This window comes from Stegostoma tigrinum, chromosome 2 (genome assembly GCF_030684315.1).
Source record: "Stegostoma tigrinum isolate sSteTig4 chromosome 2, sSteTig4.hap1, whole genome shotgun sequence".
NCBI lineage: Eukaryota > Metazoa > Chordata > Chondrichthyes > Orectolobiformes > Stegostomatidae > Stegostoma > Stegostoma tigrinum.
Window position 1 is genome coordinate 125,114,343 of NC_081355.1, and position 27,248 is coordinate 125,141,590.

At 40.3% G+C, this 27,248-nt stretch overlaps 1 protein-coding gene across 2 annotated transcripts in view; it reads left to right on the forward strand.

The window, feature by feature from the left end:
• The window catches only part of waca (WW domain containing adaptor with coiled-coil a), a 128,424-nt gene extending 116,178 nt beyond the window's left edge, over positions 1-12,246 (forward strand). For both annotated transcript variants that reach the window (XM_048562661.1, XM_048562671.1), the window contains 2 exons: positions 9,925-10,052; positions 10,807-12,246. In XM_048562661.1, the coding sequence (XP_048418618.1) occupies positions 9,925-10,052; positions 10,807-10,876 (198 nt within the window). In that variant the 3' untranslated portion in view covers positions 10,877-12,246. The remainder of the gene's footprint in view (positions 1-9,924; positions 10,053-10,806) is intronic.
• The last annotated feature ends 15,002 nt before the right edge of the window (positions 12,247-27,248 follow it).

A 27,248-nucleotide genomic window follows, 5' to 3' on the forward strand; every position in this document is an offset into this window, starting at 1 on the left:
AGGAGGCATGAGAGGGAGAGCATGCCCTCATTTGAGCAAAAGTAGGGCCAGAGCAGACAAGATAACCCATCAGCTTGCTCCATCTTTTGGCATGATCATAGCTGACCTTGGGGCTACAGTCCAATTAGCTACCAGCTCTGCGTATGCTTTGGTTGAGAGATCAAAATACTGTATATTCAGCCTTAAGTATATTCGATGATAGTATATCCACAACCATTCAGCGTAGAGAATTCCAAAAGTTCATTATCTTTTAAGTGATGATGCGCACTTTTCTCATTTTGGTCCCAAATGATGATGATCATCTAAACGAAACCAGTTTATTCAGCCTGTCATCACAGGGACATCCCTCATTCCTCATCCCATGGACCAATTTGGTGAATCTTTGCTGTACTACTTCCAGTGTAAGTGTATCCTTCCTTAAATATGGGGTCTTTTTTAAATTTTGCTTTTACATTCTTAGGACCAATGTGAATAATCTCATGTCCTAATGTTATTCTCCATCTACCACTTTGTGGCCTACTCACTAAAACTGTCCGTATCTTGGTGTAATTTCTTTGTGCCCTCCTCTGAATTTGCATTCTCACTCAGCTTTGTGTTGTCAACAAACTTGGATACATTATTTATGAACTAGACAGACAGTATAGCTTGTAAGTAGATCAAATTCCAGCAGTTATCCCGACAGCACTCCTTCGGTACTACCTGCTGTTTTCCTTTCTTGATCTCTCCTGATTCTCTGCTTCCTATCGGTTCACAAATCCTCTGTCTGTGCTAAATCATCCCAACTTCATGAGCATTTCTGAAGAACAATGATGTTGGACCCCACCATTAACCATGTGTTTCTTTCATTCAATCTTGAGACATGGTTATCAGTGACAGGCCTGCATTTATTGCCTGTCCCGAGCTGCCCTTGAACTGAGTGACTTGCTAGGCTGTTTTCAATAGCAGTTGAGAGTTGACCTCATTGCTCTAGATCTGGAGTCACATAAGCCAAACCAGGTGAGGTTGGCAGATTTCCTTCCCTGAAGGTCATTAGTGTATTAGATGTGTTTTTCCAACCATTGACAATGGTTTCATGGTTATCAGTAGATTTTTTTTTAAAATTCCAGATTTTTCTTATTAGTGAACAGCAGTGTAACTTTGTAACTTTGCCACTTTGCAGTCTGTTGGGACATTTTTAGAATCTTGTAAGGCCATAGACAGCTGATCCACTGTCTTTGCAGATGTCTTATATAGAACCTTAATGCTTAGGCTGTCTTTTAGGATTTTAATCCCTGAAATTTATCTAGTACTTTTTCTCTCCTACTTGTAGCTACCTTACTTTTTTTGGGTTACTTTCTATTTCTGGTATGCAACCTTTGCCTTCTACTGTGAAGGCAAACATACAACATTTGTTTCATTTGTCTGTCCCATTTCCCCTGCCCTATAATAACTTCTCTTGTCCTTGCTTTTTAGACACTCATGTTTACTCTAGCTAATTTAAAAAAAAATTCTCTGTTTTATCTTCCTTGTTAATTTCCTATTTTGGTTTGTTACCCTTTCTGTCAACTTTTTGATCATCCTTTCGTTTCTAAATGCTCCCAATTCTTAGATTTGCCATGGTTCTTTCAGTTTTTCTTTTAATTTTATAGTATCTTTAAGTAGTATCAAGTCACAGTTGGATCTTTTTTGTCTTTGTTTTTGATTGGAATCTATTCACTTTGAATATTTCAAATGATTTATTTCAATGTTTCGGTCCTGGTGTATTTGCTGCCATATCTTAGTATCTGTTTACCCACACTGTGGCATTCATCAAGTTTAAGATTCTTGCTTGCAGTTGAAGAAATGCAGCTTTCATCATTAATGTGGAATTCAGTTGTATTATATCATTGTTTCGCAGTGAATTTGACTCTAATATTGCTAATTCACCCTGTTTCATTGAACAGATTTGGTCTAAAATATGTTCACCCTGGTTGGTTCCACAACATTGTTGTTCAGAAAAAAGTCATGAAAGCTTTCTACAAAATTATCTTCTAGACCAATTTTTCTAATTTTCGTTAGCCCAGTTGATATTCAGACAAAGTCCAACACAACTAATACATTGTCTTTTGTTACAAACCTCAGTAACTTCGACTGTGAACATTTTGAACAGCCAAAGCCTTGGATTATAGTGACATCCACAGTGCTGTTGGAAAGGTGATTTTTGAAATTTGACCTCATTTCAGTGAAGGAGTGACATTTTCCAAGTTCGAGTAGTATATGGCTGAGAGAGGAACTTGCAAAAATGAATCTGATGCTCTTGTCCTCCCTGGTAATTCAGGTCGTGGGTAAGGAATGTGCAGTCATGGGAGCCTTGTTAAGTTATTTATTGTTTATGTCGAGTGTTTGAGAGTGGTTGTGGAAGAAAAATAAAGAAATGCAGAGCCCTGAGAGTGGCTGGGAACATGATTAATCCACCTGGATTTTCAAGTAAATAGCACTTAGCTTCTCATTGCATGTTTTCAGACAGGATTCAGACCTAAAAGATTAGCAAGTTACGCCATGCCTGCTATATTTTTTTTTAAGTGCCATTTTAAAGGGACCTTATGGTTGTTAACACTTTGGAGTATTGCACCAGACTGTGGCTCAGAACGTTGGTTGGCTACCCTGCTGGGGAACGTAATGTATAATGTTGAGATGTTCATATCTTTACTGTGGATGCTTTAGGTTCAGATAAAGTGGTTACACTTTATTTTCTACTCCTGTTCTCTGCATGGACTTTTCTGTCTTCACTATTACTGTTAAACTCTGTCCCTTTTTGTTCACTCTCAACTTGTCTTTATCCACCTCAATATCCTCAACTTTTCTTTTCAGATTTCTAAATCTCCCTTTATCCAAATATTCTTCTCCCACTCTAGTTGAAAACCATTTTCCCTTGCACCGGCCATATATTTTTCATGCACACTAATATTTTGCAGCTTTGTCCCTTTCATACACTGGTTACCAAAATCTAAATTGTTATTATGCACTTTTCCCTGTCTTTTCTGGTTAACTTTGAAAATCTCCTCTCATGACACACCTTCAGCACTATTTCAGTTTAAAGCCCTCTCTACTGTGTTACTTATGACTTGATAGGAGGTGATTCATGTGAAGATAGTCTTAATAATGCAGCTGCTATTTTCCCCAGCACTGGTCTCATGAAGTGAAATCCATTTCTCTTTCACCAATTTGAGATATACTTTCAAATCTGATTTTATATACTCATTTTCAATTTATTGTAGGCTGTGGCATCCTGCAGAGATTATTACTTTGTGGTTCTGTTTGTTAATTTACTTCCTAGTTATTGTGTTCCCACAGAACCTCTTCCTTTGTATGACTTATATTGTTGCTACCATCTGTAAAACAACAGCTGGATATTCTCACACTGGCCAGCCAACATAGTCTTTTGGTTTCCTTCTTGACTGCAAAGAGTCGGCTTAACTTTACTATTTCTTCGTGGAGCTACATTTCAATTCTGTCTCCCTGACCTAAATTGCTCCCTGCACCAGTGTACTGGTCATTTTATTCACCTAATACTGCAGTCTCTGCTCTCCGTCAAATAATCTTCGAGAACATCCAGTCAATTGGGCAGTTGCAGAGTACACTATAACCTCAATCCAAATGGTGGGAGTTTGACTTTACAGGTAGTTCTACTGTAATGTGTGCTCCTGAGATGCTGCCTGGCCTGCTGTGTTCATCCAGCTTCACACTTTATTATCTACTGTAATGTGAGTTTTGTTAACATGAATTGGCTATAATGCAATTGAATAGTGGATGCTATTTGGATCACGAAGTTTCTGCTGTAAAGGTGTAGCAATTTGTTTTTTCATATATAGCAATTTTCCTATAAGGTGATTTCTGTAGCATGAGGTCACACGATAACACAACTATCATGTTACAGGAGAACTACCTGTATTTTTTTAAAAAAGAGATCTGCTGGCACCCCATTGTAAAGCAGAGTGAGCACTATACTGTCAGAAGTGTCATTTTCCTGATGAGGTGCTCAACCAAAGCCCTGTTTGACCCCCTCGGGCATTAAATATGGTTTGGCAGTATTCTGCATAAGAGCCAGGGAGGTATTTCTGTGTCTTAACCAATGGTTCTCCCTTAAGGCTTATCACAAAAAACATGGTCATGATCTCATTGTTGCAAATGGCACGTAGTGACCGGTGGGGTACCACAAGGTTCGGTGCTGGGACCACAGCTGTTTACAATATACATTAATGATATAGATGAAGGCATTAAAAGTTATATTAGCAAATTGCCGATGATACAAAGCTGGGTGGCAGTGTGAAATGTGAGGAGGATGTTATGAGAATACAGGGTGACTTGGACAGGATAGGTGAGTGGACGGATGCATGGCAGATGCAGTTTAATGTGGATTAATGTGTGGTTATCCACTTTGGTGGCAAGAACAGGAAGGCAGATTACTATCTCAATAGAGTCAAGTTAGGTAAAGGGGAAGTACAATGAGATCTAGGTGTTCTTGTACATAAGTCAATGAAGGCAAGCATGCGGGTACAGCAGGCAGTGAAGAAAGCTAATGGCATGCTGGCCTTCATAACAAGAGGAATTGAGTATAGTAGCAAAGAGGTCCTTCTCCAGCTGTACAGGGCCCTGGTGAGACCGCTCCTGGACTAGTGTGTGCAGTTTTGGTCCCAAATTTGAGGAAGGACCATCTTGCTATTGAGGGGGTACAGCGTAGGTTCATGAGGTCAATTCCAGAATGGCGGGACTATCATATATTGAAAGATTGGAGTGACTGGGCTTGTATACTCTTGAGTTTAGAAGGATGAGAGGGGATCTGATTGAGACATATAAGATTATTAAGGGATTGGACACTCTGGAGGCAGGAAGCCTGTTTCTGCTGATGGGTGAGTCCACAACCAGAGGACACGGTTTAAAAATAAGTGGTAGGCCATTTAGAACAGAGTTGAGGAGAAACTTATTCACCCAGAGAGTGGTGGATATATGGAATGCTCTGCCCCAGAAGGCAGTGGAGGCCAACTCTGGATACTTTCAAGAAAGAGATGGATAGAGCTCTTAAAAATAGTGGAATCAAGGGTTATGGGGATAAGGCAGGAACAGGATACTGATTGTGGATGATCAGCCATGATCATAATGAATGGTGGTGCTGGCTTGGAGGGCCGGATGACCTACTCCTGCGTCTATTGTCTATTGAAGTTACTGCGTTCATAATTGGTTGCCGTGTTTACTGTTATCAAAAGACCACATCGTTTTTTTTTGTTGGTTTGGTCTAAAATGAGGAAAATTGGTACTGCTTTTGGAGGGGGATAAAATGCATGGAGTTGTGGAAAAATAAGTGAAGCTAACTGCATTTGAGAGTATGTTACATTTTGATGATTAATTGGTGCCATCTGTTGTGGATTCAGAGGATCTCAGCAGAGGAACAAGTTGCTGATTGGTCCAGCTGCAACTTAACATAGATCTAATTTAACGTGTGGAAAATGCAAACACAGAAGCAAGGATGAATTTCCAGAAGCTGATTGCGTCATTTCAATCTCCCTCTATCTGGTGCTGCCGTGTACCCCCCTCCTTTTCTTTCACTGTCATTCTTTTATTTTTCCTTTTGCTTTCTCCCCCCTTGCACGCACCCTTTGTTCCCGCCCTCCTGTGTGATCTGTAGCAGATTTTTACTTGAATCATACAGTTGGGTAAAATTAATTGGAATCTTACATTTGTGGTGACTCTGGGAATAGTGACTCTCTGGGTTTGTCCATGATATTTTGGAACAAGGAATGCAGTGGAGGTAGTGCAAGTGATCAAAGATTTAAAAGACAGTTGCCCAGTGCATACTTAATAAGATGGCATTAGAAGCTGCTGCAACCTTCTTGCATTTCACAGTATTAGTTGAAATGACTTTACAAAATGTAACACAACCAATATTTGTGGAATTAGCAAAGAAGTTGGATGTGGAATTCTTGAGGGGCTAAAAAAGATAGACTTGAAGAATTAATACGGCATTTAGGCTTGGTGGAATTATAGGGGAAATCAGTTAACTCCAATAGATAAATTAATATTTGTTTACAGTTAAAACAGGACAGAACATGAGGAAAGATTTAAGCAACTGGAGATAGAAGATCAGAAAAGAAAGATGGAATTCCAGATGGTTAAGAAAGATGAGGACAGTGCAATTGAATTGGAGAAAAAATGGAAATGAGAATGCTGGAACTGAAGTAAAAACAGAAATTGCTAGAAAAAAACTCAGCAGGTCTGACAGCATCAGAATTAATGTTTTGGATCCGATGACCCTTCCTCAGGACTGATGGTGCTAAGACAATGTCAGCTTATATGCTGAAAATAGGGTGGGGAAAAGGGTAAGGAGTAAATGATAGGTAAGGATAGAGCCCAAAGAGAGAGAAGAATAGTTGGATGGACGAAGCATTGGATAACAACCTGGTGAATAGGTGAATAGCTGTTAATGGAGACTGTTAGTGGGTAGCACTAGGTTGTGTTTGGGCTAAAGACATGGAAAAGCTCAAGAGCTATTGTCCAGAAGGCTGCAGGGTCTCTAAGTGTAAAGCGAGGCACTGTTCTTCCAACTTGCGCTGAGCTTCTCTGGAGCACTGTAACAGCCTGAGACTGATGTTGGCCAGGGAACAGGGTGGTGTTGACGTAGCAGGCAACTGGAAGCTCCAGGTCATCTTAGAATTTCTCTCTTGTTGGAATGTATCTATTCTATTTATTCTGTAATGTGCACCTGAGGATCTGCCACTGCTTCTGTCTGAATCTAACCCTTAACCTAAAGGGCGAAGGTTTAAGGTATAGGGAAATGTTACTTTCCCTGGAGAATTGAGGGCCAAGGAGTGACCTTACAGAGGGTTATAAAATCATGAGGAGCATGAATAGGGTAAACAGGAAAGGTCTTTTCCCTGGGGTGAGGAGTCAAAAACTAGCGGGCATAGGTTTAAGGTGGAAGGCAGAACTGCAAAACGGCCACCCAGTCTACACTTTGTTTCCTTGCTGTAGAGGAGACCACATTGCAATCAGTGAATACAGTAGACTAGATTGTGTGAAGCACAGGTAAAGTGTTGCTTCACCTGGAAGGTATATTTGGGCTCTTGGATACTGAGGAGGGAGAAAGTAAACGGATAGTTGTTTTACCTTCTGTGTTGCAGGTGAAGATGCCATGAGGCTGTGAGTGGGTTGTTGGAAATGAAGGAGAAATGGACTAGGATGCCCACAGATGCTGCCAGACGTAACCTTTTCCCAGCAATCTCTGTTTTTGTTTCTGATTTTCATTATTTGCACTTCTTTTAGTTTTTAATTTAGTATAGAATTGAAGTAATTTAAGTAAAGGTGAGAAATAGTAAAGGCAAGAAGTCACTCGTGGGAGTGAGTTTCAGGTACCCAGACAGTAATCCCCAGATTGGAAAGCTTTTAGAAAGTTTTGGTGATTGTAACGAAGGTCTTTATTATCCATGAACTAGAAAGATCAGGTGAGCAAAGGAAGCCTATATGAGGAATTCATGGACTGTTTTGGTGATCGTTTCTCAGAACAGTGTGTTCTGGAGCCACCCAGAAAACAGTCTTTACGAGAGCTGGTAACGGGAAACAAGATACGATTAATTAACATGCTTATGGGGAAAGCACCCCAGGATCCAGCAATCACAATATGCACCCAGTCTAAGTTGAGTAATTTAACTGCTATAAGAGCACTTATGAGGGCATAAAATCATCCAACATGAACTGGCAGTTAGTCATAGGGATGTACAGTTCAGAAACAGACCCTTTGGTCCATCTCATCCATTCTGACCCATTTGCCAGCGTTTGGCCCATATCCATCTAAACCCTTCCTACTCATATATCCATACAGATGCCCTTTAAATGTAATTATATCAGCCTCCTCCACTACCTGTAACAGTTCATTCCGTGCACGCAGACCCTTCATCAGAAATGGGGGAGGGAGAGAGGGTTCTGAAGTAAATAGGGAGGCGGGAGAGGCAGATTGAAGATGGATAGAGGAGACAGACAGGTCAAAGAGACGGGGATGGAGCCAGTAAAGGTGAGTGTAGATGGGGAGGTAGGGAGGCGATAGGTCAGAACCCTCTTCCCCTCCCCCATTTCTGAAGAAGGATCTAGACCCGAAACATCAGCTTTCCTCTCCTAAGATGCCGCTTCGCCTGCTGTGTTCATCAGAATCTCGGATTCTCAAGCATCTGCAGTTCTTATTATCTCTGATACAACCACTGCGAAGCCTGTTCTAAGGATGCCTAACCTGAAGAAGTTACCCTCGTCCCTCCGGATAAACCTCAGGGGATCTCTCTCCCACTGCAACTCTCTCAAACCTGTCCGTCCTCCCTACCTCCCCACCTACACTCAGCTTTACTGACTCCATCCCTGCCTCTTTAACTTTTCTGTCTCCTCTCCACCTATCTTCTCCTGTATCCATCTTTGATCTGCCTCCCCCTCTCTCCCTATTTATTTCAGAAACCTCTTCCCCTCCCCCATTTCTGATGAAGGGTCTAGGCCCGAAATGTCAACTTTCCTGTTCTTAAGATGCTGCTTGGCCTGCTGTGTTCATCCAGCTCTACACCTTGTTATCTTGAAAAGTATTTTGCATTGGTCTTCATGGTAGCAGCATTCCAGAAATCACTGCAAATCATGCAATAGAGGAAATGCAAAACTCAAATCTCCAGGGAAGTGCTACTTTGCAAGTTCTTGGAGCTATTTGCTCACTAATTGTTGGTTCCTAATGGGCTTCATTTCTGGAGGTTTAAAAGAAGTAACTAGTGAGAGCTTAAATTTTCAAAATGAAAAGTTTTAATTCATTTTTTTGTTTTTAGAATCATGTTTAACCAATTTGTTGGAGTTATTTGAAGAATTCATTGTGGGTAAAGGATACACTGCACTTGGGTTTTCTGAAGATATTTGATAAGATTCCAAATTGCAAGCTATTGCAGAAAGTAACAGGTCGTGGTATCGGACGTAGCATATTAGCAAAAATAGAGGATTGGCTAGCAGCATTTTAGCAAAGGTAGAGGCTTGGCTAGCTCACAGGGAATGAGGGAAGGGTGACTGAACTGAAGAAAAACCTCTGCTATTAACTGCACAGATACTGCCAGAGCTGTTAAGATTCTCCAGTATATTCTGTTTTTTTGTTCAGATTTTCAGTAACTGTAGTTCTTTGCTTTACTTTAGTAAACCAGGAGATGTCTTTTTATTTCTAACGTCAAAGCAATACATTGCTGAATTGGAATGAAAAACATACCGACTGCAGAGTTAAATTGCTTGTTAATAAAATAGGATTTGGAATAAATCTTGTATAGGATCATACAATACAGAAGTGTGCTGTTGAGCTCAATTCTTCTATGTTGGTTCTTTAGGTCCATTCACTTTCTTTTCTTCTAATTGCTCTGCTCTGCACATTTTCAATTTATCCAGTTAACTTTTGAACATTGCTATTTATTTTGTTGCCATAACTCTTTCAGACAGTGCACTTTAGATAACTTTTTGCAGTCTGTCTTCCACTGTTTCGCTAACTGATTGTTGTACTGTTTATTCATTATCATCTTCATAGAAAGATTTTATAATTTTAATATCTCTGTTTCATCTTCCCAAGAACATCTTTCCAATAAGAAGGCCAACACAGCCTTTTTGCATAATGCAAGTCCTTCATCCCTAGATTCCTTTTATAATCCTCCTGTTCTGCAAGTTCAGGATCTTTGCAGTACGTGTGTACATGCATCTCTGTCTAGAACTTTCCAACATACGTTAGAACTTCATATAAAATGCTGTGTTTCATTGGTGGGAACAACGGGGGAGAAACGAACGATGGGTCATCTGAACACAATTTACCTATGAGTTAAGCATATGTTAATGGTTTAGAAAGTTGGCTTTTTGTTCTTTTTCCTGTCATTATTTCAGATCTTCGATATCTATGTATTTGTTTTTTAATTTTATGTTTAGGCATCTCGATTGAGAGAAGAAGCACACAACATGGGAAGCATTCACATATCTGAAATCTGTACTGAGCTTAAAAATTTAAGGTCTTTGGTTCGGGTGTGTGAAATTCAAGCAACTTTGCGTGAGCAAAGGTAAGAATCTTTTCAGAGCAGGATTGAATGAGTCTCAGAATACTATAAATTTAAACTCCATTAGATGTTGGCAGATTTCGTGCAGCTGTCAACAATTCTGCTTCTGCCCCAAGTGTACTTGGGCCAATGGAGCAGTAGGAAAATAAGATGACAGATTGTAATGAAGCAGTTTTGTTAAAACTGAAATTTGAATGCAATGTGATCTGAGCAAATTGTAGTTTAGCTTCAACTTGAGGAGGAAGGGCAACCCCACCCACTTAATTTTGCAATCTGGCTTTCCTTTCAACAGGTTTACCTTATCTTGGCTCCTGTTAATGTAGCAAAGCAGAACTGAGAAGGGGATCAGTTGATTCCTGTTTATGCAGCATCTGAGTCTGCATGCCTGTTAAGTGTGTGAATTTTACAAGAAAAATGTTAACTTCTGTTAAAGAACAGAATTGATTGAAGGCAAATCCTGTATGAAACTAAATGCTGGATTATTAATTGAAATGTTCCCTGCTGCTGAGATGATTTCATTGTTTCTGTGGTGATATTAAGACATTTGTAAAATTGCAGAAAGGACTTGCTGCAAATACACTCAGTTTGATACTTTCAGGTATTTAAATGAAATCAAAGCATGAAGTTTCAATGAAAGCATGTAAGAAAGATACACTCAAAATATCAATGGTTTCTTTCATTTTGACTGTATTTTAAACTTGACTGTGTTCCACACATGTCAATGTAGTGACTATCTATTTTCTCCCCCTCTTTCCAGGATACTGTTTTTGAGACAACAAATTAAAGAACTTGAAAAACTGAAGAATCAAAATTCCTTTATGGTGTGAGGACTTGTGAAGAAATTGCACATGGTTTAAAGCCAGGGACTGTAAACGTTTGCCCAGTCTTAAACAAAATTTGAGCTGCGTTTGTGAAGGCTTTGGACCGTGGGCTGGGCAAAGGGGTGGATTGGGAGGGGGATAAAGGAGGGTTCTGATTCAGGGGAGATAAATGGTTAATTTGTAAACCCTTGAAATGTAGATTTCTTGTAGATGTATCCTTCACGTTGTAAATATGTTTTGTAGAGTGAAGCCATGGGAAGCCATGTGTATCAGAGCTTTGACATCTGAACTAATCAATGCTGAGGTGGCTAAATACCTAGCCTTTTACATGTTAACTTGTCTGCAAACTAGCTTTGGTAATTTTCATCATTCAGTGATACGCATTTCCTAGAGTCCTGGCACCAGCCAGTGTGCATCACTGGCTGCAACAACTGGAACAGTTTGGTCAGTACACAAATTAGCATGGAGCACCTTCAGATTCCACAGACCCAGTCAGGAGCAGCTCTGCAGACAGCTTTCTTCATTGCAAGGCAATTTCAGTTTTTTTTTTCTTAAGACATTGTGATCAAGGCACTTGGGTTCACCAACTTTTCATTCCTCTGTACAGCAGTTTATAAGTGAAGTACTGTTGTATGGAAAAAAAAATACAGGTTGTTGCAGTAGGTAAAGTACAAATTGATTTCTTGTATGCCTACCTAATTGCTGTGTATTTGCATTTGTGCCCTGTTTTAAAACAAAAAGTGGCAGTGGAGAAAGATTCATACAGGGCATGTGTGTATTTATTAAGCGGCGGAAGCCACTCAAAAAATAGTGACAGAAGCCCAATGTTATTTGCTAACATTGTTGATGATGCAAGAAAGCTGGTCAGTCATGCAAAGATGTATGTAAATATAATAAACTTTTTTGTTGTTTAAAGCACTGGGTACCCTTCTTTTTTTATTCAGCTGCTGCATATAGGAAGCTGAACTGTTCTGGCAAACCTGATTGGGAGTAATCCTTGTTGGAAGCTTGTTTTTCTTTGTATAGAACTCTAGCTTTCAAGAAGCAGTAATTTGCAAATATGGATGAAAGAATTTTTTTTGTAAGTAATTTAGTGACTGAAACAAGAATTTCAACAAGGATTTTGGGTTCATTGCCTGTAATGGCTTGTGCAACGTCTTGGTTTACCTGTATTGCTATAATTACACATTTAATTTGAAGGTTATTTGTGTTGTAGCTAACTGTGCAAGTAAGGTGCTGACTGCTGTTCTTATGCCATCACAATACGCAAGATCTGTGTAATTTGAGCACACAACCATCATTGGAAAATGGTGGTGAAGCTCAGCTTTGTATATTGTTTCCTAAAGTATATGAAAAATAAAACTATGCTACCACTGGTTATGCTCTTTTTTTCTACATAGGTTTACTTGGAATTTGCCACAGTTTATTAACCAAATCTTTTACTCGGATAATTAACAAAGTTGGTTTCAACCAATAATGCCTTGGACATTTATTTACTTTCCAGCATTTCTTATGCTAGCACTTAATTTTATTTATGTTTTAAACAAGAGTTTTATATGGTTGGTATGTTAGAAGAAATTTAACATTTGAAAACTTTTTTATGAGGGATCGATGATTAGTTTGCAGTTTAACTTGTTCTGAGTATTAGTTTATTTGCAGTTGATACTTTGTATCAAAGTATATATATGTGCCCACTGAGTCCAACGTGGCTGTCGCTTTAGTTAATAGGCTTTACCATTAGTTCACATTCAACAAAGGCATGAGTAATAACTAGATTCTTAATACTTCAATTGATCTATTGTTACTCAGTTTTTCTAATGTTAATAAATTGCTTCTGTTCAGTAGGCACTTGGGTCTTCTTATTGTTTTGCCTGGACCTGTTATGGTATTTGTATCTTTTTAGATATTTCTGAAAGTTGCTATTTGTGTCTTTAAACCCACAAGTTCAAGAGTTATAATTCTTTCTAATTATCATTTGCTTGGAACACCAGTATGCAGGAAGGTTTATGTATTAATAGTTTACCTATGCTGAGCATATTCAAATATGAGTTTAGTGATTTCATTTTTTGAAAATGAGCTTTGAAATATCTGTGCAGTGCCTTTTTGAGCAATTTACATCAATTGTCACCAATTTCACAAAATATTCTCTTTGAAAGTTGGCTTCTAAAAATGATAACTGGAAAAACATGCATGATTCTTTTAGTTTTTAAAATGCTTCTGTTACCTGACCTCTTGCTTTTCAGATTTTCAAAAAATAAATTTTACTCATTTCCATTTGTCTTAGAAAAAAGTGCAAAATTTTGACCTTAACACTTTTTCCCGTTGTGGACAGAGAGATGAGAGAGCAAAATGTTCTTCATTGTTGAGTCCGATAATTCAGATAGGTCACCATGACCACGCTGTCTGACATAATTTTGCGACAGCACCAGTGCTCTCCTCACCACCTTATGCGATTCCCTTGGCTATATCGAACTTGAACATTTTGAGTGCTGTACAGTGTATTAAGTAATTTCCCATGCTGAATTCTAAATTGCACATTAATTGTACCCTCTGGTATTCTATATTGGAGTCCTGATCAAGATATATTTGGGAGATTTTCTCCATGGCTGCAGTTCTTTTTGTGGTCAACTGCAGACATACGTTCTGATCTAAATATAAAAATAGTATAAGCCAGCTGTTATTTTGTTCTATTGACTAGGTTGCAAATTCTAGGTGTTTCGACATACATAAATTGCAGCATCTTCTTGGCTTTAATTTGTCATTATTTGTATCAAGTATTTTGCAACCGTTGTAAAAGTAGATAATTTTTCTGTGTGCCTAGGTGGATTTGGATGTTGATTTAGCGCACTTCTTTAATTTGTTAAAGTTAGTGTTGCAAATTGGGAGTGAGTCTTCAGCACTCTACAAACCAGACACATTTGCAAACCTCATAGATATGAAGGGCACTCACTGAGTGGGGTTGTTGCATCTGAGTGCATAATTGTGAATTTGTTACACATGGGAATTTATTGTGGAAAGGGCAAGAGCTGCATCTCCTTTCTGTTTCCAGCAGCCTGAGAGTTGTCATCATTTGGTCTCTAAGCTAAGGGACAAATGTTGGGAAATAAACGTTGTGAGGTGCATGTTATTTTAAAAAAGACAGTGTGACAGAGGAGGCAAAGGTAGTTCTGAGAATGAAGAGCAACATGAGGACATTAGTGTGGAAGGATCTGGGCTCAGAACATCTCGAGGTCATGTTTTAAGAGGAAGGGGTAAGACATTCAGGACTAAGATGAGGAGGAATTTCTTTAGTCAGAGTTGTGAACTGTGAAATTCTCTCCCACAGGAAGCTGTGGGACCAGTTCATGAATATATTTAAGAGGCTGAACGTCGCCTTTGCAGATTAAGGGGTTCTGGGAGAATGTGGGAATTGGATACTGAAATTGCTTCATCAGCCATGATCATATTGAATGGTGGTTCAAGCTTGAAGGGCTGAATGGCGTACTTCTCTTATTTTCTATGTCCATGTGAAATCTAAATGGGTAATGATTTAGAAATAACAAGAGTCAAAAACTTGTGGGAGTAATTGATAAACTCTTAAACAGTTGTTACACCATTGTGCAGAGTATTAAATGCACAATTATTAAAGCTTGAAGAGAAAATGTAATTTTTTTTGGAGAAATTAATCTTTAAATTGACTGGGACTGAGGAAGTAACCAAGAAGATTGTCTACCACTCTGCCTCCACTGTTTACTTGGTCGAGCTTCGACAAGATTCCACATGGTAGGCAGACTAGTAAAGTTAGATCGCATGGGATTTATTGTAAGCTTATCAATTGGATACAAAATTGTTTTCTGCCGTTAAGCCAGAGTACTGGAGGCCTGTGACCTACAGTGTTCCACAATGATTGGTGCTGGGTCCACTGTTCTTTGTCATTTATATAAATGATTTGGATGAGAATATAGGAGGCATGGCTGGTAGGTTTGCAGATGACACCTAAATTGTTAGATGACCTGCTTCGCTGTCCACTATAAGAATACAAAAATATCTTGACCAAGTGGGTCAATGGGCTGCAGAGTAGCAGATAGTGTTTAATTTCACTAAATGTGAGGTATTACATTTTGATAAAACGAAGAATAGGACTTGTACAGTTAAAATTAGGGCCTTCAGTAGTGTCGTAAACCTCATGGTTCAGGTACATAGTTCTTTAAGTTTCTGTCGCATCTTGATAGGGTGGCTAAGCCTTCATTGCTTAGACCTTTGAGTGTAGGAGTGGGGACATTATATTGAGATTGTGCAGGAAGTTGGTGAAGCCTGTTCTGGAATAGTGTGTGCAGTTCTGGTTCCCTTTTATAGGAAGTAAATTATTAAAAGAGGGTAGCGAGTTTTGAGAAGATTTGTAGCTGGGGTTGAGTTTCTGGATGTGAGTTTGCTAGCTGAGCTGGAAGGTTAGTTTTCAGATGTTTCATGACCATTCTAGGTAACATCATCAGTGAGCCTCCGCTGAAACGCTGGTGTTATGTCCCGCTTTCCAGTTATCTGTTTAGGTTTCCTTGGGTTGGTGATGTCATTTCCTGCGTTGTTTGGGTTTGTTGCTGAGAAATTGGCAAACTGTTCAACAAACCCAAACAAGCAGACAAAACGTGCCCAGAATCCATAAACACTCTCCCCTACATCAAAGACATTTTGGAAATGATTGCCAGACTACTCGGACCTCTTGGCTTCATGGTAGCCCACAAACCCACCAACACACTAAAACAGCAGCTAATGAACTTAAAAGACCCTATACAGACAACAAGCAAAATGAACATCACTTACAAAATACCTTGCAAGAACTGTGACAAACACTACATTGGACAAACAGGCAGGCAGCTAGCCACCAGGATACATGAACATCAACTAGTCACAAAACGTCGTGACCCACTATCACTAGTATCCTTACATACAGATGAGGAAGGACACCACTTTGGGACAACACATCCATCCTAGCACAAGACCAACAGAGACATGCACGAGAATTCCCAGAAGCATGGTATTCCAACCGGAACTCCATCAATAAACACATTGATTTGGAGCCCATCTACCATCCTCTGAGAAAAAGAACAGGAAATAACATCACCAACCCAAGGAAACCTAAACAGATAACTAGAAAGTGGGACATAACACCAGCGCTTCACTGGAGGCTCACTGATGATGTTACCTAGAATGGTCATGAAACATCTGAAAACTAACCTTCCAGCTCAGCTAGCAAACTCACATCCATTGAAAGAGGGTGCAGAAGTGAATTACCAAGATGTTTTCAGGAATGAAGGTTTTGAGTTACATGGAGAGGCTGGATTTGCTGGAATTTTTTTCACAAGAGTAGGAGGTTGAGCAGTCATTTTAGAGGTTTATAAAATCACGATGGGTAGAGATGAATGGCAGGTATCTTTTCCCTAAGGTGGGAAGTTTCTAGACTATGAGGCACATTTTTAAAGTGAGAGGAGAAAGATTTAAAAAGTTATTATGGCAACTTTTTTTTACACACTGGTTTGAGTGTGGTGTGAACAGCCAGAGGAAGTGCTGGATGCAGGCACAATTATAACATTTAAAAGACATTTGGGTAAACACATGAATAAATGTTTGGAAGAATATGACTGAAGCTGTCAGTAGCAGTTGAGTTGAAACTGTCGAAGTTGGTCAGTGGTGTGGAGATGAACAAGAATAATACAAATTTAACACTAATGTAGTGAACAGTCAGTTTTGTCTTATGACATTTATCAGGAGAGAGATGTTGATAGCACAGTAGCTATTTAAAGCACAGAGAGAAAGCAATGTTTCAATTTTTGCAACATGGGAGGAAATTCTCCATCTAGTATTACATGTCAGACCAGCAAGTTTAGTATTTGATAGGAATGTTGATTTGAAGTTTATAATCAGATCAGTCATGATGGTATTAAATGATGGAGTAAGCTTGAATGACATCCTTCTAATTCATGTATCTGTATTACCATGTAAGATCTAGTATCCAATGTCAATCACCTTCAACAGTTTCATCAACGGCCTTCCCTCATCATGAGGTCAGAAGTGGGGATGTTTGCTGATAATTGCACAATGCTCCGCAACATTGTTGACTACTCAGACACAAACAGCCTGTGTCCATTTGCAGCAAGGTCTGCACAATATCCAGGTTTAGACTGATGAATGGCAAATAACATTCCACCCAAGTGTTTGTTAGAAATCTTCAAGAGAATTTTGACCATCACTCCTTTATGTAAAGTGGCATTACCATGACTGAAAGCTGCAATATCACCATCCTGGGGGTGGAGTCGGTGTACTCTCTACCACTAGAAGGCACAACTCAGATGTGAAAGAAAACTCTTCATTTGCCGAGATGAGTGCAGCTCATCACCATCTATGACAATGCATCCTGCTTGACTGACATCCGTACTACCCTCTTCAACTTTTAATACCTTCATCACCAAAATACAGTAGTAGCAGCGTGTAACATCTACAAAATGCACTGCAGATCTACCAGAGTCCTCTGACAACATCTTAAAATCTGCAACCACCACCACCGAGCAGGACAAAAGCAGCAGATACACAGGAACATCACCATGGGGAAATTCCCATCCAAGATCATCCAGACTCTGAACGATATCACTATTCCTTCACTGTCATCGGGTCGAAATACTGGAACACCCTCCCTAACAGAACTCGGCTGCTCCCACATCCCAAGGTGTGCGGTTGGTCAAAAAGGTAGCTCACCACCACTTTCTCTCGATCAGAAATCTCATTTGGATAAGATCACTTCCTTGAAAATTACTGTGTCATTTCAAAATTCAAAGTTCTCAATCTTTTATATTATCCAGTCTTAAAACAACATTGAATTCAGAAACTTTATAAAAGTAAAGTCTTGCTTGACATATGGATGTCTTTGGTAAGGGCAACAGTTCTCCCCAAGAAGGCAATATTGAGCTACAATTTCACTTGAAGGTACTCCCATATTACTGTTAGGTAAGAAATTCCAGGATGTTGAGTCAGCAACATGCAAGAAATGGAAACATACCCAACTGTGATGGTCTATAACTTTGAAGCAATGATATGTGCAGACACATACAGGCCTTACTCTTCTCACTGTTAGGAAGCCAGAAATGTCAAGTTAGCCTCTGCATCATGTCTGCAGTCTATACACAAGTCATAGTAGCATCCTCCTCTAGCGGCTCGACTTGTCAAACTAGAAGTGACTACTCATGCCTGATCCCTTGTCCAACTGCATTCAAAGCAGAAATACTTGCTTTGGTCTCTCATCCAACTAACATGCAGCTCATTCTGGAGTCCCCCATAGGTCCATCTCTGGTGATTGCTATTTCTTATCTGTATGCTGCACTATAGCAGCATCATCCAAAGGCACAGCATCACATTTGAAAATGTACACTGAACATGCAGACCTAACCAGACGTTTTCTCTCTTGGCTGCTCTACTGTAGGTAAATATTAAACTTGCTGGTCTGACATGCAATACTAGATTGGAAATTTCCTCCAATGTTGCAAAAATTGAAACATTGCTTTCTCTCTGTGCTTCAAATAGCTACTGTGCTATCAACATCTCTCTCCTGATAGATGCCTTAAGACAAAACCGACTGTTCACGACATTAGTGTTAAATTTGTATTATTCTCGTTCATCTCCACACCACTGACCAACTTCGACAGTTTCAACTCAACTGCTGCTGACAGCTTCAGTCATATTCTTCCAAACATTTATTCATGTGTTTACCCAAATGTCTTTACAATCTACCCATTACTATATACCCGTTACAAACTCATTGCTTCTCAAAAGTCTAGCTCTGTCTTCAAAATATTAAAATTTGCTTCTACCATATTTTCAGAAAGGGAGCTACATAGACTAATCTGTTCTGATGGACAGTCCATGATTATTTTTAAACAGTAACCCCCCCCCCCCCAGTTCTAGTTTTTCCTGTAAGGGGAAACATCCCTTCCACATCCAATTTGTGAAGGCCTTTCAGCATTTTATACTTCCAATCAATCTATGGAGAAATGTTATTACACCTCTCTGGAGGAGATGGGACTTGACCTTGGGTTCAGGCTTCGAGCTAAGGACATACAACTGTGCAACAAAAGGCAGTTTGGGAATTTTTAAGTTGATTAAATCTCCTCAATTCACTAGTCAAAAGCAGTATACCACATTGACAGATGTGCAGGTGAACATCTACTTGATGAGGAAAGTCTTCTTGGGGCCTGGGATGGGGGTGAGAGAGGAGGTGTAGGGGCAAGTGTAGCACTGCCTGCGGTTGCAGGGGAAAGTGCCGGGTGTGGTGGGATTGGATGAGAGTGTGGAGCAGACAAGGGAGTCCTGAAGAGAGTGGTCCCTCTGGAAAGCAGACAAGGGTGGGGATGGAAAAATGTCTTTGGTGGTGGGGTCGGATTGCAGATAGTGGAAATGTCGGAGGATGATGCGTTGGATCCGAATGTTGGTGGGATGGTATGTGAGGATGAGGGGTTTCTCTTTTGGCGGTTTTTGCGGGGACTGGGTGTGAGGGATGAGTTACGGGAAATGCGGGAGACATGGTCGAGGGTGTTCTCAACCGCTGCAGGCGGGGGGGGGTGGAATTTGCGGCCCTTGAAAAACAAGGACATCTGAGGTGTACGGGAGTGGAATGCCTCATCCTGGGAACAGATGCAGTGGAGGCAAAGGAATTAGGAATAGGGGATGGAATTTTTGCAGGAGGGTGGGTGGGAGGAGGTGTGTTCTAGGTAGCTGTGAGAGTTGGTGGGTTTGAAATGGACATCGGTTTTTAGGTGGTTGCCTGAGTAGGATACAGAGGCCCAGGAAGGTGAGGGATGTGTTGGAGATGGTCCAGGTGAACTTGAGGTTGGGGTGGAAGGTTTTGGTGAAGTGGATGAACTGTTCGAGCTCCTCGTAGGAACACGAGGTGGCGTTGATACTGTCATCAATGTAATGGAGGAAAAGGTGGGGTTTAGGGCCAATGTAGGTATGGAAGAGGGACTGTTCCGTGTAACCTTGCCAGGTGTGTTGGGGTTGGAGGGGAGTGTGGAGTGGACAAGGAAGTCACTTTCTCCTGCAACCGCAGGAAGTGCTGCACTTGCCCTCAGCCCTCATACCTCCTCCCTCACCCACATCCCAGGCCCCAAGAGGACTTTTCACATCAAGCAGATGTTCACCTGCACATCTGCCAATGTGGTATACTGCATCGGCTGTACACGGTGTGGCCTCCTGTACATCGGGGAAACCAAGCGTAGGTTTGGTGACTGCTTTGCAGAACACCTATGCTAGGTTGACAATAAGCAACTGCTCCTCCCAGTCACGAACCATTTTAACTCACCTTCCCATTCCTTAGACGACATGTCCATCCTGGGCCTCCTGTAGTGCCACAATGATGTCACCCAACGGTTGCAGGAACAGCAACTCACATTCTGCTTGGGAACCCTGCAGCCCAATGGTATCAATGTGGATTTCACAAGCTTCAAAACATCCCCTCCCTCCACTGCATCCCAAAACCAGCCCAGCTCGTCCCCGCCTCCCCAACCTTTTGTTCATCTCACCTATCCCCTCCTCCCACCTCAAGTCACACCTCCATTTCCTACCTACTAACCTCATCCTGCCCCCTTGACCTGTCCGTCCTCCCCGGACTGACCTATCCCCTCCCTACCTCCCCACCCATACTCTCCACCTATCTTCTCCTCTATCCATCTTCAGTCCACCTCCCCCTTTCTCCCCATTTATTTCAGAATCCTCTCCCTATCCCCCTTTTTCTGATGAAGGGTCTAGGCCCGAAATGTCAGCTTTTGTGTTCCTAAGATGCTGCTTGGCCTGCTGTGTTCATCCAGCTCCACACTTTGTTATCTTGGAGTCTCCAGCATCTGCAGTTCCCATTATCTCAGTATCTTTTGACTGCTGCTACTAGTTTTAAGAAGCCCTTTAGCAGTAGATTTTGCTTTGAAACCTATAAGAAGTAGAAAGAAGGTAAGTCTTCCTCCTGTCTCTTTAAGTTGGAAGTAGCATGCTTCCTCCAGCATGTTATGTGCAAGAAAACAGAGTCCAGTGAGATGGAGACAGCTTTAGATCACAAGGAAACCTGCTTTGACAGCAGTTTTTGACTTGTGCTGCAGCAAGGTGAGAAGTATGCCTCATAATTCTTAGGAAGCAACACTGCTTTGCATAGATACCCAGCACTCCACATATATGGTGATTCAGCCCCAAGAAGGCATAGAAGAAGGGAAACTCACATGTCATGCACAGGCCCAAACATTTGGTCTGAGCATGTGCAATGATCGAGGCTGATATCTTCAGGATAAGAAGAAACTGCACATGTTCAGTTAGGAGTCCTGTAATTTTTGAATAAAAACAGAAGTTGCTGGAAAAGCTCAGCAGATCTGGCAGTATCTATGAAGAAAAAAAATCACAGTTAACGCCTCGGGTTCTATGACCCTTCCTCAGAACATGTAATTCTGCCACCATCATTCTGTGGTGTAGTGTAATATACTACCTTCCTTTATCATGTAATTTTTGAGCTGGCTTGCTCGGCCAGACATGTTACCGTGATGGCGTGGGTTTTCATATTTTTCCTTTTAATTGAGCTGCTGATCTGAGAAGAAATGGGCAAGTTGTTGTATGCACTCTGTCTCTCTCTGCTATGGGTATAACCATAAGCAATATGTGTAAATGTGATTTTTATGAGCAATCAGTTCAGCTCTAACAAGTGAATATTTTGTGGAATTGTCTGTGTCATTGAAGGAGGCTATGTCACTGAAAAGGTTGCAGACCATTGTGCAATGATACCATGTCCTTATCTGCCATGGGTCATGAGCACAACTGCATCTAAATTAATACTTATCTGTTTTGGTCGCAATGAAGGATAAGTTGGTTATGTTTTTCGTGCTTGTGGAGTCATGCCTTACACAATTTGCTTGCCATTTTTGCCTTAAAAATCAATGTGGACAAATGATCACAAAGCACTTTGGCACATACTGAGGATGTTTAAAAAAAAATTTCTTTCTCTGCTCTTACACTAATCTGAATTATTTTTGGTCTCTGTGCTAATTTGCATTATTTAATGGAGTGCCAGGAAGGTTGTTAGGTTTTGTGACATCTCTATGGGTATCCTAGTGGTATTATAGGCTTGAGTGCAATGTTTCCTTAATGTAAGACAGCTTTTTATTGATAATTGCATGGCTCAAGCGGAATGTTTCATGTGCAGTCTACAATTGTAGTTGCTTAATATTGAAGGGAAGAAAACAGCTGTTAGTAGTTTAAGGAGTAAGCATGATCTGTGATGCCCATAGGTAAAGAGAAAATAGTTCAGTGAAACCATATTGTGTAGCTGAAGCAATTAAGCCCTGGGTTAATTATAGTTATAAATACAGTTAATTGTACTTCACAGAAGAAAATTTGTTGAGCCAAGCTGGTATTTATCATGCAAAGTAGAGATCACTAACAAGGAAAGTTAAACAATGTGAGTGATGCTCATAAAGACAAAGTATTAATTGAAATCTTATTTTCAGACTATTGGCTATAGGAAACATTTACTACTTGTAAAGTATATTGTTATTACTGACAGGAATGTGTGTAGTAGATGAAGAACTGACTGTCACAAACTTTATTTTACCATCAACATTCCCCTTTTGAGGCTCTTAGCTACCCGTGCCAACATGTGCCAACATCTGTGCAAGGTTCCAACCAATTTAGAGCCTCAAATATCAGCCTCGTTCAATGCAATAGTTTGATTTGATCACACTGATGCCTGAGAAATTTGGGGAAGAAAGCATAATTTAGTAATTTGTAGCAAATAGAATGGCAGAAGGAATTCTGCAAGAGTTTCTTCATTAATGTATAGTCTTATAACTCAAGCCCTCAAATACATCAGCAAAGAACTGAGGCTCGGTTGTGATCCATTTCGTTGGCCACCTTCATGTAAACAATGTTTGACAAACTTGCAGTTTTTCGAGAATGTTACTTTTAGCATATATCAAGTAGAACTAATGCGATGTCATTAGATTTGGATTTTTAGAAGGCTTTCGATAAGGTCCCAAACCGGAACTTATTAACTAAAGTTATTGCACACTGGTTAACAGACATAAAGCTAAATTCTTATCATGGTCAAAATGGTTATTATAGACTGGATATCAACTCAGTTGTCATTTGTTTAACAAGTAAATTAATCTGCTTTAGATTGAACTGAGTGTTAAGAGAGATGGCCATTCCGCTATCATCCTTTTTCCAATATGGATTTGACATGACCATTTGGTCTGGTCGCATCTGTGGGGAGAAAGCAGAATTAATATTTTGTATGAGAAAGGGTCACCGGACTTGAAACATTAACTCTGCTTCTCTGTCCACAGATGTCGCCAGACCTGAAGAGTTCCACCAGCAATTTCTGTTTTTGTCTGTTTCAGATCTCCAGCTTCCACAGTTCTTGTTTAATTTTGCTAACATGACTGACTCATGTTTGATGCTGACTAGCAGTCCCTCCCTATTCTATAACCTAGAAACCACCAGCCCATCCCACCCACTTCAATTGTAATTATCTGGCATTCAGTATCAGAAATAGGGGAAATTTAACATTTCACCTTTTATCAAGGAAGGAGTATATCTCCTGGGATCTGGCAATGAAGAAGCCTTTGGTAGTCAAGGATATGAAATACATGAAGAGGCAATTGCTGGATGACCTTAATTATCTTGAGTTTGTGGGGACAGATGGAGTGTTCCGAAGAAGAGAGAGACCAGCAAATGGCGCAAAATGTTTATAACCGGACTGATACCTGCCACAGTGAAGGAAATATGGCAGCTCTTACAAACATGTGGACTAAGCGGAAAATTAAGTCAAAATTGTTCCACCATTTATGAAGTTTGCAGTGGATGTGATGCTCTCAACTCTACTCTCCTACCTACCCCCAATAACCTATCACTCCTTTACTGGTCAAATGTCTATCTAGCTCTGCCTTTAAAATATTCAATGACTGCACCCTGGGAAGAATTTCAAAGACTTGAGACACTCTGAAAAGGTAAAGTTCTCTCCATCTTCCCCAAATGGGAAATCCCTTATTTTTAAAGTGTTGCTTAGTTCTAGTGTCTCCGATGGGGGAAGGCATCCTCTCAGCACCCACTGTGTCAAAGCCCCTCAGTGTCATCATATGCTTCAATAGGATCAACTTCATTCTTCTCAACTCCAATGGATCTACCGTCAAATTATCCAACCTTTCCTCACAGATATCTCTTTCATTTTAGGCTCCTTCACCCAATCCAGAGCAATTTATTCCATCAGCTACATAGCAATATTCCCTCAGATATATAGCAGTCACAAATCTATTGGGAAACCTCCATAGATTTGCAAACATGTTTGTGGAGAGAGTTGAGCAAATCAGTTGTTTTATGGTAAATTACATATTGTCCTATTTAGCAATCAAACAAAGACAGCAGTAATGTTCCTCCAGAATGTGTACATTTTGAAAGCAGTCACTGCCTGAACTGAAAGACTATTTATTTAGTGAAAGGAAGGTGACAATCAGCCAATCAGAGATGCTTTGGAACAGTATTCAGAGACTGCCTTCTGAATTGAAATGAGATGGGCACATACCCCATGTGACGGTAATGCCATTGTTGCACTTGTTAGTTGATTGTAAATTGTTCTCCTGACCTATGCTCTCAAAGGAGAAATAAAAACTGGACCTTCCCCTTTCCCAGTTTCCTCTCTACTGTGATGCAGTATAAATTAGATTAGATTAGATTAGATACCCTACAGTGTGGAAACTGGCCCTTTGGCCCAACAAGTCCACACTGCCCCTTCAAACATCCCACCCAGACCCATTCCCCCTCATCTACACACACCTGAACACTACAGGCAATTTAGCTTGGCCGATCCACCTAGCCTGCACATCTTTGGATTGTGGGAGGAAACTGGAGCACCCGGAGGAAACCCACGCAGACACGGGGAGAATGTGCAAACTCCACACAGATGATCGCCTGAGGTTGGAATCGAACCTGGGTCCCTGGCGCTGTGAGGCTGCAGTGCTAACTACTGTGTCGCCCCAACAGGGCCTATTTGTATAACAGGGTATGCAATCATGGGGAATCAATCCAGTGTATTTTCTGTTTTTTTTCATATGAATTACCTTTTGTACCCCTTAATGTGCTTTTTGAGCCTGCCCCTTGTCCTTTCACCCCTTAGTCAGTAAATTCCTGCCCACCTAATTTCCCCGGTGATGGGGTAAGCCATTCACCTGCTTTGGTAGTATGGCTGTTGATATTTTTTTTCTAATGTGGAAGAACAGCAGCCTTTCTGCATTCAGTCTGAATTCTTCCTTTTTCAAACCCAGAACTATCTTTGGCAAGTTCAGGTCGGTTGCCTTTCCTATCTGAGTGCTGCCAAAGATAGCAACTGTTCACAGTGGGGGTGATCTTACTGAAATGTTCAAGGCTCCCAGGGTAGATGTTGAATGGTTGTTTTCCTTGTGGAGTAGTCTAGGACCAGACAGCTAATCTCAGAGTCAGAGGTCGCTTATTTAAGACTGAGATAAGGAAGAATTTCTCCTTAAGGTAGCGAATCTGTGTAGTTTATGTGAAGGGATGTTAAGGCTGCATTATTAAGTATATTCAAGGCTGAGATCAACAGATTTGTAATCAGTGAGGGAATTGAGGGTTCTCAGGAAAAGGTAAGAAATTGGCATTGAGGATTATCATATCAGCCACAATCTCTTTGGCAGAGAAGGTTTGGTGAGCTGAATGGTCTATTCTGTTTCTGTCTCAAATGGTATTAACAATTCAATGCTGAAGGGTTGTTTTGACAAAAGTATTATCAAACTGCAGAAGTTCACCTTGGTTGTATGGTAATATCAATCAGCATTCGTTTGCCAACCTATCGGCGCTATCCTCTCACATAATATAAATTTTGGTTTGTCCCTTGAATTGGTATTCTTGTGAATTGCCCTGATGAGAGCAGCATGAAAATCTTTGACAAAATGTGCCTTTTTTTTCAACAATACTCAAATTCTGTAATACTAAATGACTAATATTTATTCATATCTGTTAGCCATTGATGCTCATGATAAGTTTTAAATTGGCACATTTCTTATGTTACTGAATGTATTTTCTTATTTCTGATTTGATTTATTTCTCTAGTCCCTATTCATTCCCCCTCTCCTGTTAGTATTGACTTTGACTTAGCTTAGATTCACTTCTTGCCACTTATTTCACATTTTCCGGTCCCTCATCATAGCTTTGGATAACTTATTTTATTGATTCTGTCTGATTTCTGATTTTTGCATAATTTTTACAGCTCCACATCTTTGCCTATTACCGTGAGGAAGGTTTGGAAGCACATGGACAGCTATGAAGATAGATTGGGAAGGACTGAGCAGGCAAGGATGTACTTCAAGTACAAGCCACCAAGCTAATAGAAAGCTGCCGTCACCAATTGCCATCACTCTGTTCAAATTGCAGAATTGAGGGCCCTCTTGTAGGAAAGTGGTAGTGTCCCTACCCCTGGACTGGAGGCCCAGATTCAAATCCCACCTGCTATGGAGGTGTGTAATAACATCACTGAACAGGTTAATTAGAAAAACTGGTTAAATTACAGAATTTTCTCAGGTCCAGCATAGCTGTTGTGAAGTGGCAATGATTCTATAAAACAGTGAGAACCACCTTGTGTTGCATCTATACGGTGTGAAAAACTGCATAGCATGCTTGTGTTCTCTCTTTAATAAAGACAGTAAACTTGCTGAAAAGTGTATGTTTGTCTTTGTGTCTCAAGGCTTTCATGTGTTGCTTGCTGCCTGTGTGTCTCTCCCTGCCCCTCTCTCTCTCTCCTGCCTCTCTTCATTACTTGCTCATGATAATTCTGTGAAGATAACTTACTTGCCTAAGCATGCTTCAATGGTTCTCAAAACAGTGTTTTACCTTGTTTTATAATCTTTAGACAAACAAATTTATATGGTAATTAGTTTCATGCTTGTCTTTCCTCATGCCTCCGGTTGTTGGTGTATACTTTGCTGACCATCAAAATATTTGTTCTGATTTTTCTCCAGTATTTTTCATCGCAGAATTATCATGAGCAAGTAATGAAGAGAGACAGGAGAGAAAGAGAGGCAGGGAGAGACACACAGGCAGCAAGCAACACACATGAAAGCCTTGAGACACAAAGACAAACATTTTTAATTTCTCTTTCTTGCTGTAAAATTCACATTATTTTAGCCAAGAGAAAATACTTTATCACAACGCTAAGACATTCATGCCAAGATGAGCTGGATGATTGCTAGAACATGTAACATTGTTAACTGCCTTCAACTGTCAAAATAATTTTAGAAGGAATATAAAATCCAAGCTAAATTGTTTTAAGAAGAAAATGCTCAACAATCCGAAATAAAAAGACTAGTTTAGTTCCTGG